This window comes from Carcharodon carcharias, chromosome 8, assembly GCF_017639515.1.
Source record: "Carcharodon carcharias isolate sCarCar2 chromosome 8, sCarCar2.pri, whole genome shotgun sequence".
NCBI classification, from domain to species: domain Eukaryota; kingdom Metazoa; phylum Chordata; class Chondrichthyes; order Lamniformes; family Lamnidae; genus Carcharodon; species Carcharodon carcharias.
The window spans coordinates 151,069,867-151,086,051 of NC_054474.1; the positions used below are offsets into that span (position 1 = coordinate 151,069,867).

Here is a 16,185-nt window from a genome sequence, read left to right on the forward strand (position 1 = left end):
ATGGTGGACAGGCTTTGGCAGGTCAGGAGATGAGTTACTCGCTGCCGAACTCCCAGCCTCTGAGCTGCTCTTGTAACTACTGTATTTATATGACTAGTCCAGTTCAATTTCTGGTCAATGGTAACCCCCGGGATGTTGATAGTCACGTTATTTAAATGACTGTGTGTGTTTCCTCCTTTGCAGACTGCATGAAGCAGAGGATGGGATCCAAACGCCAGCCTTGTCCAGTTTCCAGTTTCAGCAGCTCCTCTCCAATCTCACCACCGTGAAGCTGGGCAGCAGAGGGGGCTTCCCTTGTAAGTGACCTTCACCCCGAGTGGGGATTTCCGTCTCTCATCCTGTGTCTCTTCATGTCCGTGTGTGTGTGTCTGTGTAGATGGATTGTAATTAACCTTAACACTCAGGTAATGTGGGCAGCACCCCATTGCACAGAGCTCTGCAAATCAGACCCAGGTGTGAATTTCCCACCCTCCTGTATGTTATAGAATGAATGTGAGAGACCAGCTAGGAGTACAGAATTGTTACTTTGCAGAAGGAGACCATTTGGCCCATCATGTCTGCACAGGGTCTCCGAATGAGCAACTCACTTAGTTCGCCCGTCTTCTCCCTGAAACCCTGCACGTTCTTCCTTTTCAGATTACAGTCTAATTCTCTTTTGAATACTTTGAACCTGCCTGCACCACACTCTCAGGCAGCACATTCTAGACCTTAATCACTTGCTCTGTGAAAAAACCTTAGTTTCATATTACTTGGCTCAGCAGGGGGCATTCTTGCCTCTGGGTTAGAAAGTTCTGGGTTCAAATCCCACTCCAGCACAGAAATCAAGGCTGACTGCACTGTCGGAGATGCAGTCTCTCCAATGAGGCGTTTAACCAAGGTGCTGACTGCCCTCACAGGAGAATATAAAAGATCTCTTGGCCCCTTATTGAAGAAGAGCTGGGGGAATTATCCCCGGTGTCCTGGCCAATGATTATCTCTCAGTCAAAACAATAACTAATTATCTGTTAACGCTGTCTGTAGGAGCTCACTGTGCGCAATTGGCTGCCGTATTACCTATAATACAACATTCACAACATGTCTAAAGTATTTAATTGGTTGTTAAGCACCTTGCGATGCCCGATATCCATGAAAGGCGCTATATAAATGCTGGGCATTATTTTCTTTTTAATCAGTGCTACGTCACTAAACCTCTGATTTCTTTCTGTGTTTTCTGCTCTCTGCTGCAGTCCACCTCACGGAGGTTACCTTGGTTACGGCCCAGGCTGGCCTGTCACCCCCTGCAGCCTGGGTGGAGGAATGCATGTGTCCTGAAGGCTATATCGGACAGTTCTGTGAGTCCTGTGCCCCGGGCTACAAGCGAGAAGTCCCCTCTGGTGGGCCGCTGACTCGCTGCGTCCCCTGTACCTGTAATCAACACGGAACCTGCGATCCTGACTCAGGTCTGTATCTAATGTCTTTAAGTTCAGTGATCCATGCTTCCATTTTGGTCTCTCTGCCACCCTCACTAGCTCTTGGAACCACACAAATCCACTGGGGTTATCAACTCCGACCCCATGGCTTTTCCCTTGTACCCTTTATGATATTTATCTTGAGCTGTTGGGACTTAAACAGGCTGACGGTCCTGGTACAGCCTGAGGGAGTGCTGCACTGTAGGAGGTGCCTCTTTTTGGGTGAGAACTTAATCTGAGAGTCCACCTGCTGTCTTGGGTAGAGATTCCATGGCACTATTCCGAAGGAGAGCAAGGGACTTCTCCCCGAAGTCCTGGGCCAATATTTATCCGCTCAATCAAATCACTGAGGAGAAAACCAGATGATCTGGCAAATTGCTCATTGCTGCCTGTGGGATCTTGCTGTGCTCAAATTAGCTGCCTCGTTTCCCACATTCCCTAATTGTAGACACATTGGCCCCTAATGTCCGGTCTCCGGAGCGTCGTAAACAGGGTGGGGAGGAGGGGGTGCGGAAACCCCAAATGTGCTGCCCCCTTCTGTTGCCCTGCACTGGGAACCATCCGATGTTCCAATTTAAATCGCAGTCTTCGGATGATTCCAACAATCTTGCAGGAATAGTTACCCAGGAAAAGTTAGAAGAATTAAAACCACTCCTAACTCCCCTCCCCAACCCCTGACTTTCCTCCCTACGGAAGCCCTCCCCGACTACCCTCCCACCCTTTAACTACCCTCACTGACTACCCACCTCATCGATCACCCAACCCCCCCCCCACAAATGACCACCCAACCCGCCCGCACTAACCATTACACCTCCCCCACAACTGACCAATCTCCCCCCACCCAAATGATGACCCAACCCACCCCCACTAACCATCCCACCTCCCCCCCTAACTGAGCACCCAGCTGCCCCCCACAGACCAACTGACCCCCCCCAATTGACCACTCAACCCCCCCCAACTGCCCCCATGACTCCCCAAAACTGACCATCCAACCCCTCCCCAACTGACCATTGAACCCAACCCCCTCACCCCATCCGACCCACTTACCTTACACACTTAACCTTTTCCCTGGCTTCTCAGAGTGGCTGGGACCTTTAAACTTATCTGCTTTACAGCAACTAGTGCTGCAAAAAAGGTGTGGCTTCCCTTCCCTTGACTCTCCTGCGCACGATTTGAGGCCTCGGGAACCAGCTGCGGTGCACTTTTCTCACCTGGTCGAGCCGGTAAGTCAGACGTGAAAGGTATGCCTTCATTTCCAGGTAAGTAACTAGGAGCAGGGTGGCAATTCAACTGTGATTGCCAGGCCACGGAAGTTATGACCTTTGTCCTGATTTCCCCACTTTAACCTGCGCCAGTAAATATCGACCTATTTCTCCAAGTTTCTCATTGTAACTATTATTACAATTTAAACCATCAAGGACAGACAAACTGTTAAGGCGATGCCAGTTTTACTCAAGTTAAACCGAGTGCCGAATCACCCAAAATGGTGCGTGGCTTGCGTGTGACTGCGTCCTGTGTCAGGAATGCCATACTGATTTAGCTATCAAAAGCAGTATTCTAGGCCTATGCCTGAAACAAGAATTGCAAATAGCTGGTGGTGGGGCTTGCGGGTCCTAACACCTGTTTGAGGGCCCCTTTGCCAAATTGGTTTTCCCTGAGCGCAGCCCAAGACGGTTCCATACGAGGCCTGACCACTGTCCTTAAAGGGCCACCACAGGTTGCAAACCACAATGGTACCTTCTCTGAATGTGGATCTGGGGAGGTGCAACAGTGTTTCCTGAGGCTCGACATCAAACCCATGAGCCGCTGGTGGCTGGAGAGTGGGCAGTCGGTGATAAGGGAACTGAGGTGGGTGCTAACCATACACCGAATGGTGGCAGAAGGGAGCAAGCTGACAGAGGGAAGTGCGAGTGGCCAGGGAATCCAGCCTGGCACCCAGGTGTTCCCTGATGTTTCTGAGTGGTGCTGGAGGGGGTCATGGTCCTTTGAACTAATTTTCCCTGCTCTCATGTCAGTCTGTGGCATAATTGCGGTTGTTATTTACTGAATCTGTCTAGCCACCTGTGGCTGCAGCTCCAACACAGCCCCATACCTCATTACACGCTCCAAGCTCAGCATGATTGCCCCCGTCACTGCACACCATCCATCACACTCAGTGAATGCAAACAATTATCTAGTTGCACTGGAACCACATTTTTCCACAACTTATTTATTCTAAGGTCAAATGCAACTGTAAAGTGGAACTTCTCTAATAACTTTACCCGGCAATAGCCGTTCATCTTGTAATGGATTGCAGGTCCCACTGTTCGGTGAAGTATCAAACAGAAGGTCCTTGTTCATTACGAGGAAAGTATATTTGGAAGAGTTTGTGAGAAACGAATAATTTTCTTTGTAAAACAAGTGAGTTTTCAAGAAGCTGCTCCTGGCATTTTGGACAAATGCTCTTTCCAATACTTTGCAACGCTCTGCACATTAATCCACTGCAGCACCATGAGACCTGCTGCATCCCCTTAAGGCCATAGGGTGTCGTTCCTGTGCCTTGCTGAGGTGAGACTAATTGTTCTTAGGGAGGTCTTCAGGCCAATTAGAGGTTAATTGTTCTTAACTGGTCAGGCCAATTAGAGATTAATTGCTTTTGGGCAGAACCTCAGGTCAATTAGAAGTTAATGGCTCAGGTAGATCCTCTGGTCAATTAGAGGCTAATGACTCAGGTAGTCTTCTGTTAATTTGAAGTTAATTGCTCAGGTAGATCCTCCAATCAAGTCATAGGGTTTTATAGCACAGAAATAGGCCCTGAAGGCCTTACTATCTACGCCAGCCATCAAGCACCTATCTATTCTAATCCCATTTTCCAGCACTTGGCCCATAGCCCTGTATGCTATGGCATTTCAAGTACTCAGAGGATTCCTGCCTCTAGTGCCTCCTCAGGCAGTGTGTTCCAGATTCCAACCACCCTCTGGGTGAAAAAAGTTTCCCTCAAATCCCATCTAAACCCCCTGTTCCTTACATTAAATCTATGCCCCCTGGTTATTGACATCTCTGCTAAGGGGAAAAGTTTCTTCCGATCTATACCCCTCATAATTTTGTATAGCTCTATCAGGTCCCCCCTCAGCCTTCCCTGCTCTAAGGAAAACAATCCTAGCCTATCCAGACTGCCTTCATAGCTGAAATGCTCTAGTCCAGGCAACCTCCTGGTGAAGCTCCTCTGCAACTTCTCTAGTACAATCACATCCTTCCTATAGTGTGGTGACCAGAACTGCACACAGCACTCCAGCTGTGGCCTAACTAGCATTTTATACAGCTCCAACATAACCTCCCTGCTCTTGTATTCTATGCCTCAACTAATAAAGGCAGGTATCCCATGTGCCTTCTTAACCACCTTATCTACCTGTACTGCTGCCTTCAGGGATCTATGGACATGCACACCAAGCTCCCTCTGATCCTCTTTACTTCCTAGGGTCCTACCATTCATTGTGTGTTCCCTAGCCATGTTAGTCCTCCCAAAATGCATTGCCTCTCAATTCTCAGCGTTAAATTCCATTTGCCACTACTCTGCCCATCTTACCAGCCCACCTATATCGCCCTGTAATCTAAAGCTTTCCTCCTCACTTTTTATGACACCGCCAATTTTTGTGTCATCTGCAGAGTTACTGATAATACCTCCTATATTCATGTCTAAGTCATTAACATACATCAGAAACAGCATGAATCCCAGCACTGATTCCTGCAGTACACCACTCATCACAGGCAATTGCTCAGGGAGATCCTCTGATCAATTAGAGGTTAATTGCTCAGGTAGATCCTCCGGTCAATTAGACATTAATTGCTCAGGTAGATCCTCAGGTCAATTAGAGGTTAATTGCTCAGGTAGATCTTCTGGTCAATTAGAGGTTAATTGCTTCAGGAAAGTTAAAGGGCAGAAGAAGCTGTGAGGAATTTACTTGTTTTCTTGCTTTTTCAACATGTTTTAAGTATGGCTGAGCAATTTGCATCCAGGACAACTGGAGTGTGAGGGACATGATGAGATTCCTACAGACTGCTGCATGATGATATCTATTTGTGATTTATCAGTAATTATTTAACATCTTTTGAGAATGAGTGTTTTCCGAAGGTTTTGCTTGCTTCACTAACATCAAGCCTCTGGAGTTTTGAACATGAGCTGTGGACTCTCTGCCTTGTCTCTTCTTCCTGTTAAGCTGGATATCTTTTAACTCATAGGCATTTGCCAGTGTGTGCACAACACCAACGGGCCCTCCTGTGAGTACTGTGCGAGCGGTTACTATGGCAACCCATTCCGGGGCAGGTACAACGATTGCAAGCTTTGCCCGTGCCCCGGTCAGTCTAACTGCACCGTGGTGGAAGTGACAAAAGAAGTGATCTGCACAGACTGTCCTGAAGGACAGACAGGTAAACAACTCCCTCGTGGCTTGACTTCAGCTCCAGATGGGTTGCATTACAATTTCCTGTGGTTACCTGCCAAGTGCTGAATGACACGGAGCAGCAAGTTCCGAGGGTCTCTTCCCCCATCTGGGCTGTATTGGATGTTGTTTGCTGGGTTGAATGGTTGAAAAGGAACAATTTCCATCAGTGTTACCTGTGCTTGAGAAAGGGAGATAATAATTAGCCAGAGCTCCCATTCAGAACCTCCTCATTCCCCCTCACCCCCTACACGCAATTGGAAAGGTCGGCATCTGGTTTTGGCCTGTCTTGGAGAAGCCTCACACCGTTGAATAGCCTATTGGCAGTCACTGTGGCTCAAATGAGGATTGCTAAATGTGCTGGGTATTGGGTGTGGGCCCTTCCCCTCTGCACCCTCCTGGTCATCAGGAGACTGGAACTCATCCAGATATGGAGGAGGCAAAATTGGGTGCAGTGGTTATGGAACCAGACTAGCGACTTATAGAGGCTTCAAATCCCACAGTGGCAAGTTACGAAATCTGGTCAGCAAAAGGAATATCTTGATTTATTTTTTGATTCTTTCATGGGATGTGAGTGGCACAGGCAAGCCATTTGTTGCCCATTCCTAATTGCCCTTGAATTGAATGGCTTGCTGGGTCATTTCAGAGGGAAGTGAAGGGTCAACTACATGTGGATCTGAAGTCACATGTAGGCCAGACCAGGTAAGGACAGCAGATTTCCTTCCCTAAAGGGCATTAGTGAAACAGATGGATTTTAATGACAATTGATTGTTGTCTTGGTCACCATTACTGAGACTACCTTTCAAATCCAGATTTTATTAAATGAATTTAAATTCCTTGGTGGGATTTGAACCCATGTTTCCTGAACATTAGCCTGGGCCTCTGGTTACCAGTACAGCAACATTACCACTGGGCCACTGTCTCTATCTCTATAGAAAGCCACCTGTCCTTTAGGGAGTGGCATGCGTTTACCCTCAGCTGCTCTGGTCTGTAAGGGCCAGACCATGTGCTTTGCCACAATCAGATAATGGGGCTCCATCACCTCCATCAGGGCAGGGGTGCAGCCTCACACACACCCTGAAAACAAATCTGCCTCAAAAATAATAATACATGATTCTCTGAATGATTCATGATGGATTTTGGAATATAGTCATTACTGGACAGAAATTGATCAACAGTTTTATGTGAACTAAAGTGAGTGGATGAAATTAGGTTACAGACCAGCCATAATCTAATTGAATGGTGGAACAGACTTGAGAGGCTGAATGGCCTCCTCCTGTCTCCATCTTCCCAAAATCCTGGTGGATAATCAAGAGGGTGAAGAGCTGGAAAGTGACCAGAGGGACTTCCCGTCTCCAATTGCCCCATCCTAACCCCCCAACCCCAGCTGCCACCACACCCCACCATCAGTCACCTGACACACTAAACCTCCTTCCTACAGCCAATTGGAAAACTAGTAACATCTTTGTTACCTGATTGGCAGATTCTTGGCTGTTAGTCAAGTGCCCATTTTCCAGCTATCTCCAATTTTTTAGGATAAGTATTAAACAGCGTTTCACCAATATTAAGGGGTTACGGAACAAAGGCGGGTAAAAGGAGTTAAGATATCAATCGGCCATGATATAAGTGAATGGCAGAACAGTGAATGGCTTGAGGGGCTGAGTGGCCTTCTCCTGTTCCTATGTTCCAAATAAAGTGAAAAAACAAAAAAATTAATTACCTCTGATTTTACTCCCCAGAGTTACGTTCATAGTGTCCTGGAAATCAACTTTAACTTCTGGAGACTCCAGGATATTCCTGTAGATTTGGTAAACCCCATGGGATTTCTCCTTTTGCTGGGCTGTAAAATCCCTAAAGTTTCTGGGATAAAATGTTGGAAAATTCTCATTTAAAAGGCTACCTTTCTCAGTCAGTGTTTCTGTGATTTTTGTTTAATGTTCTGGCCAGTTTTCTGATCTTGCCCCCCCTCTCTCTCTCTCTCTCTCCCTCCACCAGGCAAGCGCTGTGAAATGTGTGATGATGGTTTCTTTGGCGACCCGTTGGGACTTCACCAGCTCGTCCGCCCGTGCAGCCGGTGCCAGTGTAACGGGAATACCGATCCCAACGCCGTGGGCAACTGCGATCGGCGAACGGGAGAGTGTCTGAAATGCTTCTACCACACTGTCGGCCATTACTGCGATAGGTGTAACGATGGTTTCTATGGAAACGCTCTAGCTGCCAACCCATCCCACAAGTGCCAACGTGAGTGAGACGTTTACACAAAGGATAGGTACTGGACAGAACTAGAGTGACTCCCCCGGCCCAAGCGTAGGAGCGAGTTACAAAAACTGCACTGTGTTAGGTCAGGTTCTTGGTGAAGCGACATAAGTGAGTGTATGTTATCTGTGTGTGTGAGAGACAAACGATTATCGAACCCTTACTAATGTGGACCTTTTTAACATATAAGGTACTTTTGTTAATCTTTTGAAAGTTACTGAAGTACGGAGGTTGAAATGTAACAATGTTAAGAACATAAAAAGCAGGAGTAGGCCATTCAGCCCCTCCAGTCTGCTCTGATATTCAACACAGCATGGCGGAACTTCAAGTTCAATTTCATCTTCTTGTCTGATCTCCATACCCCTCGATTCCCTTAGTGCCTTAAAAAATCTATCAATTTCCGTTTGGAATGTATTCATTGAATCCACTGATCTCTGAGGTAGAGAATTCCCAGCTGTCTGAGTGAAGAAATTTCTCCTCATCTCAGTCTTAATCCTGAAACTGTGACTCTGTGTTCCAAACTCTCCAACCAGGGTGGAAACAACCTCGCAGCATCTACCCTGCCAAGCCCTATAACCAGTTCTTAAACACGTTTCAATGAGATCACACTGATCTCCCGTGGCATTGCTCACACCTACTCTGACCAATCCAGCCTGTGCCTGATGCCCACCTCTGCATCACAGTATTTACACACTTCATCCAAAACCATGGAATTTCTTGGAAGAGACGAGAGAGAAAAAAAACAGCCCAAGCTAGTCGGGGGAGAAAGGCAATCTGGGAATTTTCTCTTTGTTCCATCCTGATGATTGAAACTAGGCCGGGGGGGGCGAGTCTGTCCGCGCCAGGGGCCCGAGTGCGTCCGGGCCAGGGGCAAGTCCATCTGGGCCTGGGGAGTCACTCTAGTTCTGTCCAGTACCTATCCTTTTGTACGAGGTGATCCCCACCCCATTCCAAAACAGGACCAATTCGAGGAATTTAGTGAATCCGCTTTCATTGCATGAGAGAGCAACCTGTTCCCGAACTATCTCTGATTACCTTATAAAGACGTTTTCACAGGCAAGGTACTTCTGACATTCCTAAATTATGTAGAGAAAATATTTCCACCTGTGGAGGAGCCTATAAGTCAGGGCTTATAATGGAATTCAGGAGAACCGTCTTTACCCAGATGGCGTAGTGGTATGGTCACTGGACTGGTGATCCAGAGACCCAGCCCAATACCCTGGGGACCTGGGTTCAATTTCACCACAGCCGATGGTGGAATTTGAATTAAAAGCCTAATGATGACCACGAAACCATTGTCGACTGTTGTAAAAACCCATCTGGTTCACTTATTCCCTTAACTGGTCTGGCCTACATGTGACTCCAGATCCACAGCAATATGGTTGGCTAACCCTTAAAGATTCCCTCTGCACGAGGGCGATTAGGAATGGGCCATGTATGCAATGACATCCACATCCCATGAATGAATGAAAAAAGACGTTGGTGAGAACGTGGAACTTGCTGCCAAAGGGAATGGTTGAGATAAATAGTATAGAAATGTTTAAGGGGAAACTGGATAAACACCTGAGGGAGAGAGAAAGGAGGGGGTGGGAGGAGGCTCGAGTGGAGTATTAACAACCGGTTGGGCTGAATGGCCTGCTTTTCTGCTGTAAGTTCGATGTGATAACTCTGTTTATTGCTGTGAGTCACTGGACCTGCATCTGTCTTGTGTTTCCTTTTTTTCTGTAGCGTGCAACTGCGATCCAGTTGGTTCAACCAATGAGGTTCAGACCTGCAACCCTGGGAGTGGCCAGTGTGAGTGCCTGCCCCACGTGAATGGCCGAGATTGCAGCCAATGTGAGCCGGGCTACTATAACCTGCAGCCCGCAGTGGGGTGCCTCAGGTAACCAATAGGAAGGACTGTCACTGGGAGGCCAGTTGCTCTTTGGTAAACAGATTGTTTGGTCCTCACAGCAGCCATTGAACCATCTCTCCAGATCCAGTATTGGGGGCCGCTTTACACTGGGAAATGATTATGAAGGCTGATAGCAGCAAACAGGACAGGACGGTCGAGGGGTCAGGATAGTGGATGAGACAAGGGGTGAAAAACCCGGCCAAAGAACACCAGAATTAGGAGCAGGAGTAGGCCATTCAGCCCTGCCTTCCGATAAGATCATGGCTGATGTGATTGCGATCTCAACTCCACTTTCCTGCCTACCTCCCTATACCCTTTGACTCCCTTGTTAGTCAAGAATCTATCTAACTCAACATTAAAAATATTCAATGCCCCAGGCTCCTTTGCTCTCTGGGGAAGAGAATTCCACAGACTAATGACCCTGTGAGAGAAAAAGATTTCTCATCTCAGTCTTAAACCATGTCCCCTAGTTCTAGCCTCTCCCACAAGAGGAAACATCCGCTCAGCATCCGCCCTGTCAAATCCCCTCAGGACCTTATATGTTTCAATCAGATCATCTCTTATTCTTTATTCCAATGGATACAGATCCAGCCTGTCCAACCTGTCCTCATAAGATAACCCCTCCATCCCAGGTATCTGTCAAGTGAACCTTCTCTGAACTGCCACTAATGTAATTGTGTTCTTTCTTAAGTAAGGCGACCAAAACTGTACGCAATACTCCACATGTGGTCTCACTGAGGCCCTGTACAGCTGTAACAACACTTGCCTACTTTAAATACTTGATTCCCCTTTGCAGAATCAGCAAAGTCCCACTCTCAGATCCATCACTTAACCGGGAGGGAAACTCGAGCCTGGACAAAGTTTTTGGTGTTTGTTCTTCTGTCTTATCTGGAGTGTTTACCGTCCTCTCACCTGCTCCTGATGGGAGACTCATGCTCAGTGCTGTCCAATATTTCACCATAGTAACCGTCCTTCACCTGTGACCACAGGCATTTAAAACTTCTCTTTTATGTAGGTCACCAGCAGCATTAATGTAACACCATCCAGCAAATCCCAGCCAAACGTTGGCAGATTATTTCACCATGGTGAATATACAAGCCTGAGCTTTCCTTTACCCGATGTCCAAAGATATTAACTTCCCAACCGCCGTGGGGGTATTGAGGGTCAGCCTGAGGGGGAGATTGAGGGTCAGGATGGGTTCGGGGGTCAGTAGGAGGGTGGGATTGAGTGTCAGTTACTGTCTTGGTCAGTGTGGTGGGGCTGGATTGAGTTTTCTATTGGCGTTTGTATTCAATCTCCCTCCCTCTGTTACTTTTCCTGCTTTTATTCCAGCTGTGCCTGCCACCCTGTGGGATCACGGAACAATTACTGCCAACCTCTGACTGGGCAGTGCAACTGCCGGCCGGGCATTGAAGGGCGATCGTGTGACAAATGCCAACGGGGCTACTTTGACCTCTCTGAGAGGGGCTGTCGAGGTACTGAGCAAGCCCTGCAGTGTAGTTTATTTAACCTTCTCCCTTCCGCTACTCACGGGATCACAAGGACCGAGCCGAGATTTCTGGCTGTTTGACTGTGTAGGGCATCGCGCCCGATCCCCACATTCAGAGATTCACTGCGTAGTGATTGGGAGCTGGAGGACCATGGCTGATTTCATTGGGCCGAGTGTGGGCACAGGCTGTTATAACCCCTTTTACCTCTGCCCAATGATTAGCAAACTTTGCACAGGCAGCAACGATGGGGTGAAATCCAGGGTCATCGTGTGGAGCAGTACTCGGACTGAGCCCGAAACCGTCCTCCCTGAGAAAAGCAAACCAGTTACTGACGCATCCCGTCTTTGGAGAGATGAAAGAAAAGTTAATGTTTTGAGTTTGAAGACCTTGTGTCAGAGCATTAACCGTCTGTTTTTTTCTCTCCACTGAGGCTGTTTGACCTGCTGAGAATTTCCTGCATTTTTAGTTTAAATCTCAGAATTTCGGCATCTGCAGCATTTTTGGGGTTTTAGCTCAGAATTTCGGCCTCTGCAACATTTTCGGGTTTTCATCTCAGAATTTCAGCATCTGCAACAATTTCGGGTTTCATCTCAGAATTTCAGCATCTGCAACATTTTCAGGTTTCATCTCAGAATTTCAGCGTGTGTTTTTCGGTTTTTGTTCTGAAAACCTACATGGACACTGCTTGTGACTTTGATGACAGACTGTAGGAGGGGGTGAGTGATGTCTGTTGGGGGGAGGGAGCTATATTAGCGCAGCTAATTGTGTGATCTCTCTTGTGGTCTGTGTTTGAATGGAATCTTCCACTGGCTAAATGCTTCCCTTTTTTCCTTTCTCCTGCCCTGCAGCCTGTGACTGCTCTCCGCTGGGATCCGTGGATATGCAGTGCCAGGAGAATGGCTCCTGCCTCTGTAAGAAGGGCTTTGTGGGAAGGAGGTGTGAGCAGTGTCAGGAAAACTATTACAACGAGGTCTCAACATTTCACTGCCAACTGTGTCCAATCTGCTATGGTTTGGTCCAAGATGAGGTAAGGAACTTCCTGTCCACTCCAGTAGCGATGGACAACTTCTGCAGATATTAAGAGGTTCTTGGCCTATTGAGGCCTATAATGAAACCTGAGAGTTTTCCCACACCCATTAACTGGCTCTGGGCCATTTACTTGATATGATATCCACTCTGGGTGTGCCTCAATGCTGTAGGGAACAGCCCAGGCTGTTGTAACTCAGCTCATCAGCTGCTGAATCTTTCATTGACGATTTAGTTACCTCCTGACTTGACTATTCCAGTATTTTCCTGACAAGCTTCCTATTTTGCACCCTCTGTAATCATCCGATCATCCAAAACTCTGGTGCCAAGTCCTTACTTGTGCCAGGTCCCTTTCAGCCATCACCCCCTGTGCTCGCTGACCTACACTGCCTCCCGGTCAAGCAGCGCCTTGATTTTAAAACTCACATCCTTCTTTGCGAATCACTCCAGGGCCTTACCCCTCCCCATCTCTACAGTACCCTCTAGCCCCACAACCCTCTGAGATATCTTCTCCAATTCTGGCCTTTTGTACCATTGGTAGCTACCTGGGCCCTAAGCTCTGGAATACCCTCCCTAAACCTCTTTTCCCCCTCTCTACCTAACTGCACTTTTTAAGACATTCCTTGAAACCTACCCCAGTGGGATGTGTGCCCACAGTTCCAGTGATTTGGTTGAGGTCAGGGCCAGAACCCATGGAGGGACAGAGGGAGCCTGGGCCTTAAAGGCCTAGCATCTGAAGGCTTCACTCTGGCTTTCCTTTCTGGACTTTATCTGTGGGACAGAATGCTGGTGGGACAGCTCTGCTCTGCCTCTCCATGTGGAAGGATCTGGGGGAATTTACTCTTGGGGGACGAGGGCCCTTGTTTGTGTTTGATGGGAGGGCAACAAGGAGCTAGAGTTTCCTCTTGCCCTGTGTCCTCACACTCTCCCCTCTCTCATTTCTCAGGTGCAGCATCTGAAACAGAGGATGAAGGAGCTGGAGGAGGAACTGGACAAATTCCACAGGCACCCTGAGCAGTTGTATGAGCTTTACTCCAATCACCTGCAGGAGGCCATCAGAGACATGGAGGCCCAGTCAATGCAGGGTAAGCGAAGGCCTTTGTGGGGAGGGTGGGGGGTGAGTGAGGAGCTATTGGAGGGGGTGAGTGAGGGCCTGGTGGTGGGGGGGGGCTGTGAGGTAAGTGAGGGCCTTGGCGGGGAGATGAGTGAGGATGTGGGGGGGGGGTGAATGAGGGCCTTGGCGGGGTTGGGGGTCGGAGGTGAGTGAGGACCTGAGTGGGGGGTAAGTGAGAGCCAGACATCCCTTCCACCACCGACGCACAGTGTGTACTATCTACCAGCTGCACTGCAGCAAATCACCAAGGCTTCTTCAACAGCACCTTCCAAACCCGTGATCTCTACCACCTAGAAAGACAAGAGCAGCAGACAGACGGGAACACCACCATCTGGAAGCTCCCCCCTCAAGTCACACACCATTCTGACTTGGAAATATGTCGCTGTTTCTTCGCTCTTGCTGGACCAAAATCCTGGAACTCCCTCCCTAACAGCACTGTGGATGCACCTACACAACAGAGACTGCAGCGGTTCAAGAAGGCAGCTCACCACCACCTTCTCAAGGGCAATTAGGGATGGGCAATAAATAATGGCTTTGCCCATTCTCATTAAAACATTCATCCTTATGTTTGTTTAAACCCCTCCCTGGCTTCGCACCTCCCTATCTCTGGCACCTTCTCGAGCCCCAGAACGCTCTGAGGTATCTAAACTCCGACAATCCCCACCTCTTGATCATCCCCAATTTTAATTACTCCACTATTGGTGGCCGTGCCTTCAGTTCCCTGGGCTCTGACATTCCCTTTCTAAACCTCTCCACCTCTCTCTTCCTTTAAGACTCTTTGAAACCCAACTCTTTGCCTAATCTTTTCGTCATCCACCCTGATACTTTATGTGGCTCAGTGGCAAATGAATTTTGATAATGGCCCCTGTGAAGTTTCACTCGGGATGTTTCACTACGTTAAAGATGTTATTTAAATACTGAATGAATGAGGGGAGTGAGGGTGGCTGCCTGGACTGAGTGTTAGTAATGGAGGGGCTACTTTATTTGCAGGTCCCCAGGGTCAGTTTGTGCAGCTTGTGGGTGAACTGGAGATCACTCTGGACAGAATCGAACAGAAACTGAGCAATGTCAGTCGAAGCCTGGACTGTGAGGGGAACGAGGAGAAACACTGTCACATAGTGTCCATCAGCAAGCTGATTGTGCACAGCACGCACAGGGAGCTGGAGGCAGCCAGGGAGGTCTTGGACAGTACGGTACAGTTCACCAATTAGCAGGCCTTGGAGCCAGGTTTATCCTGACTCGGCCACTGCATCTCCCATTCACAAAACTGTGCTTTGCTGTTTGATATGTTGATAAAAGATTTAAAAGTGGTGTTAATTTTATTTTCTCTCTGGGCTGTTGTTCCTGTTCAAACCCATGGGGCCAGCTGCGCTCCAGGATCTCAGCCCCATGTGGCTGCTCTTCATACGCATGCCTGGACAGGCCATTCAACTACAGGAGGCTTCACAGACAAACCTAAGTCTTTTCCATATGAATTATGTGCCTTTACTCCCTCTCTTCATCCCCCCTCCCTCTGCTTGTCCCCCCCCTACTTGTCCCTCAACCTCCCTCCCTCTTTCATTCCCCCCTCGCATTCCTCCCCTTTTCACCCCTCCCCCTCTCATTCATCCTCTATCTCTCACTCACTCCTCCATCTCGCACTCGTGCATTTATACAGAGCACAGTCACTCATGCTGCCATACATAGACACATACACACAAAGTCCAGACACAGACTGACATGCACATACATATCCGCACTCGCATGCATGCACACACACACACACACACACACACTAGTGTGCAAGAGGAGAATCCTTATCTGCTGCCTCCTTTCCCTGTGCATCTGAAGACTCTAACTCCTTTACTGCTGCCTTGACCAATGTTCCATGTAAACTGCACACATGGGAGGTATCACACCAGCTGCTCATGAAGATATGGTGCATGTGTGGCCATGGAAAGGGACCACACGTTCAGATGGACAAGCTGCACACAACAAGAAAGCTTTGAAGGGCACAGTGGCCCTGAATCGATATAGCTAAAGTGACACAGACCAGCGATTCTAGGGACTAATTCCTTTTTCCTGTGCGGAGTGACTTCGTTCTTCTGCTGTTCATTGTTTCAAAATAATATCACATCAAAGAGTGTCAGACTGGTAAATTCGTGTCTCTCTGGGTCTGTGACTCGGAGACTGTTGCTCGGTGACAGATAGCGAGAAATTAAATCTGTCTCTGCAATCCTCCCCAGCAGCATCTCCGGCACTGATATGTCAGGCCCGGTGTTAACAGTGCTGTGATAATATTTACTTCTGGTTAAATAGATACCGTGGTTGATCCGTAACCCTCCCACTGATGAATCCCGGAACTGGACGAGGTTGGTTCAGGAGTCCCGCACTCTCGCAGAAAGGTAAACGCTTGGGAAGTTTGGCTCGATCTGAGCTGCTGCTCTGTGTAACAACAGGTTTCATTATAGACACAGTTAGTGCTGTGCTGTGTTCAAATTATAATGCAAAAGGAAGAGGCCCACTTTTGCAGCTCCCTCATTCCCCCACCAGAGGAAAT

The 16,185-nt window shown here is 48.1% G+C and overlaps 1 protein-coding gene across 1 annotated transcript in view; it reads left to right on the plus strand.

Moving 5' to 3' along the window:
* Positions 1 to 16,185, plus strand: part of lamc3 (laminin, gamma 3) — a 94,933-nt gene that overhangs the window by 61,944 nt on the left and 16,804 nt on the right. The window contains exons 11-20 of the mRNA XM_041192793.1: positions 184 to 296; positions 1,227 to 1,439; positions 5,667 to 5,855; positions 7,862 to 8,107; positions 9,851 to 10,004; positions 11,349 to 11,491; positions 12,355 to 12,533; positions 13,479 to 13,617; positions 14,637 to 14,839; positions 15,945 to 16,030. Of these exons, the coding sequence (XP_041048727.1) occupies positions 184 to 296; positions 1,227 to 1,439; positions 5,667 to 5,855; positions 7,862 to 8,107; positions 9,851 to 10,004; positions 11,349 to 11,491; positions 12,355 to 12,533; positions 13,479 to 13,617; positions 14,637 to 14,839; positions 15,945 to 16,030 (1,665 nt within the window). The remainder of the gene's footprint in view (positions 1 to 183; positions 297 to 1,226; positions 1,440 to 5,666; positions 5,856 to 7,861; positions 8,108 to 9,850; positions 10,005 to 11,348; positions 11,492 to 12,354; positions 12,534 to 13,478; positions 13,618 to 14,636; positions 14,840 to 15,944; positions 16,031 to 16,185) is intronic.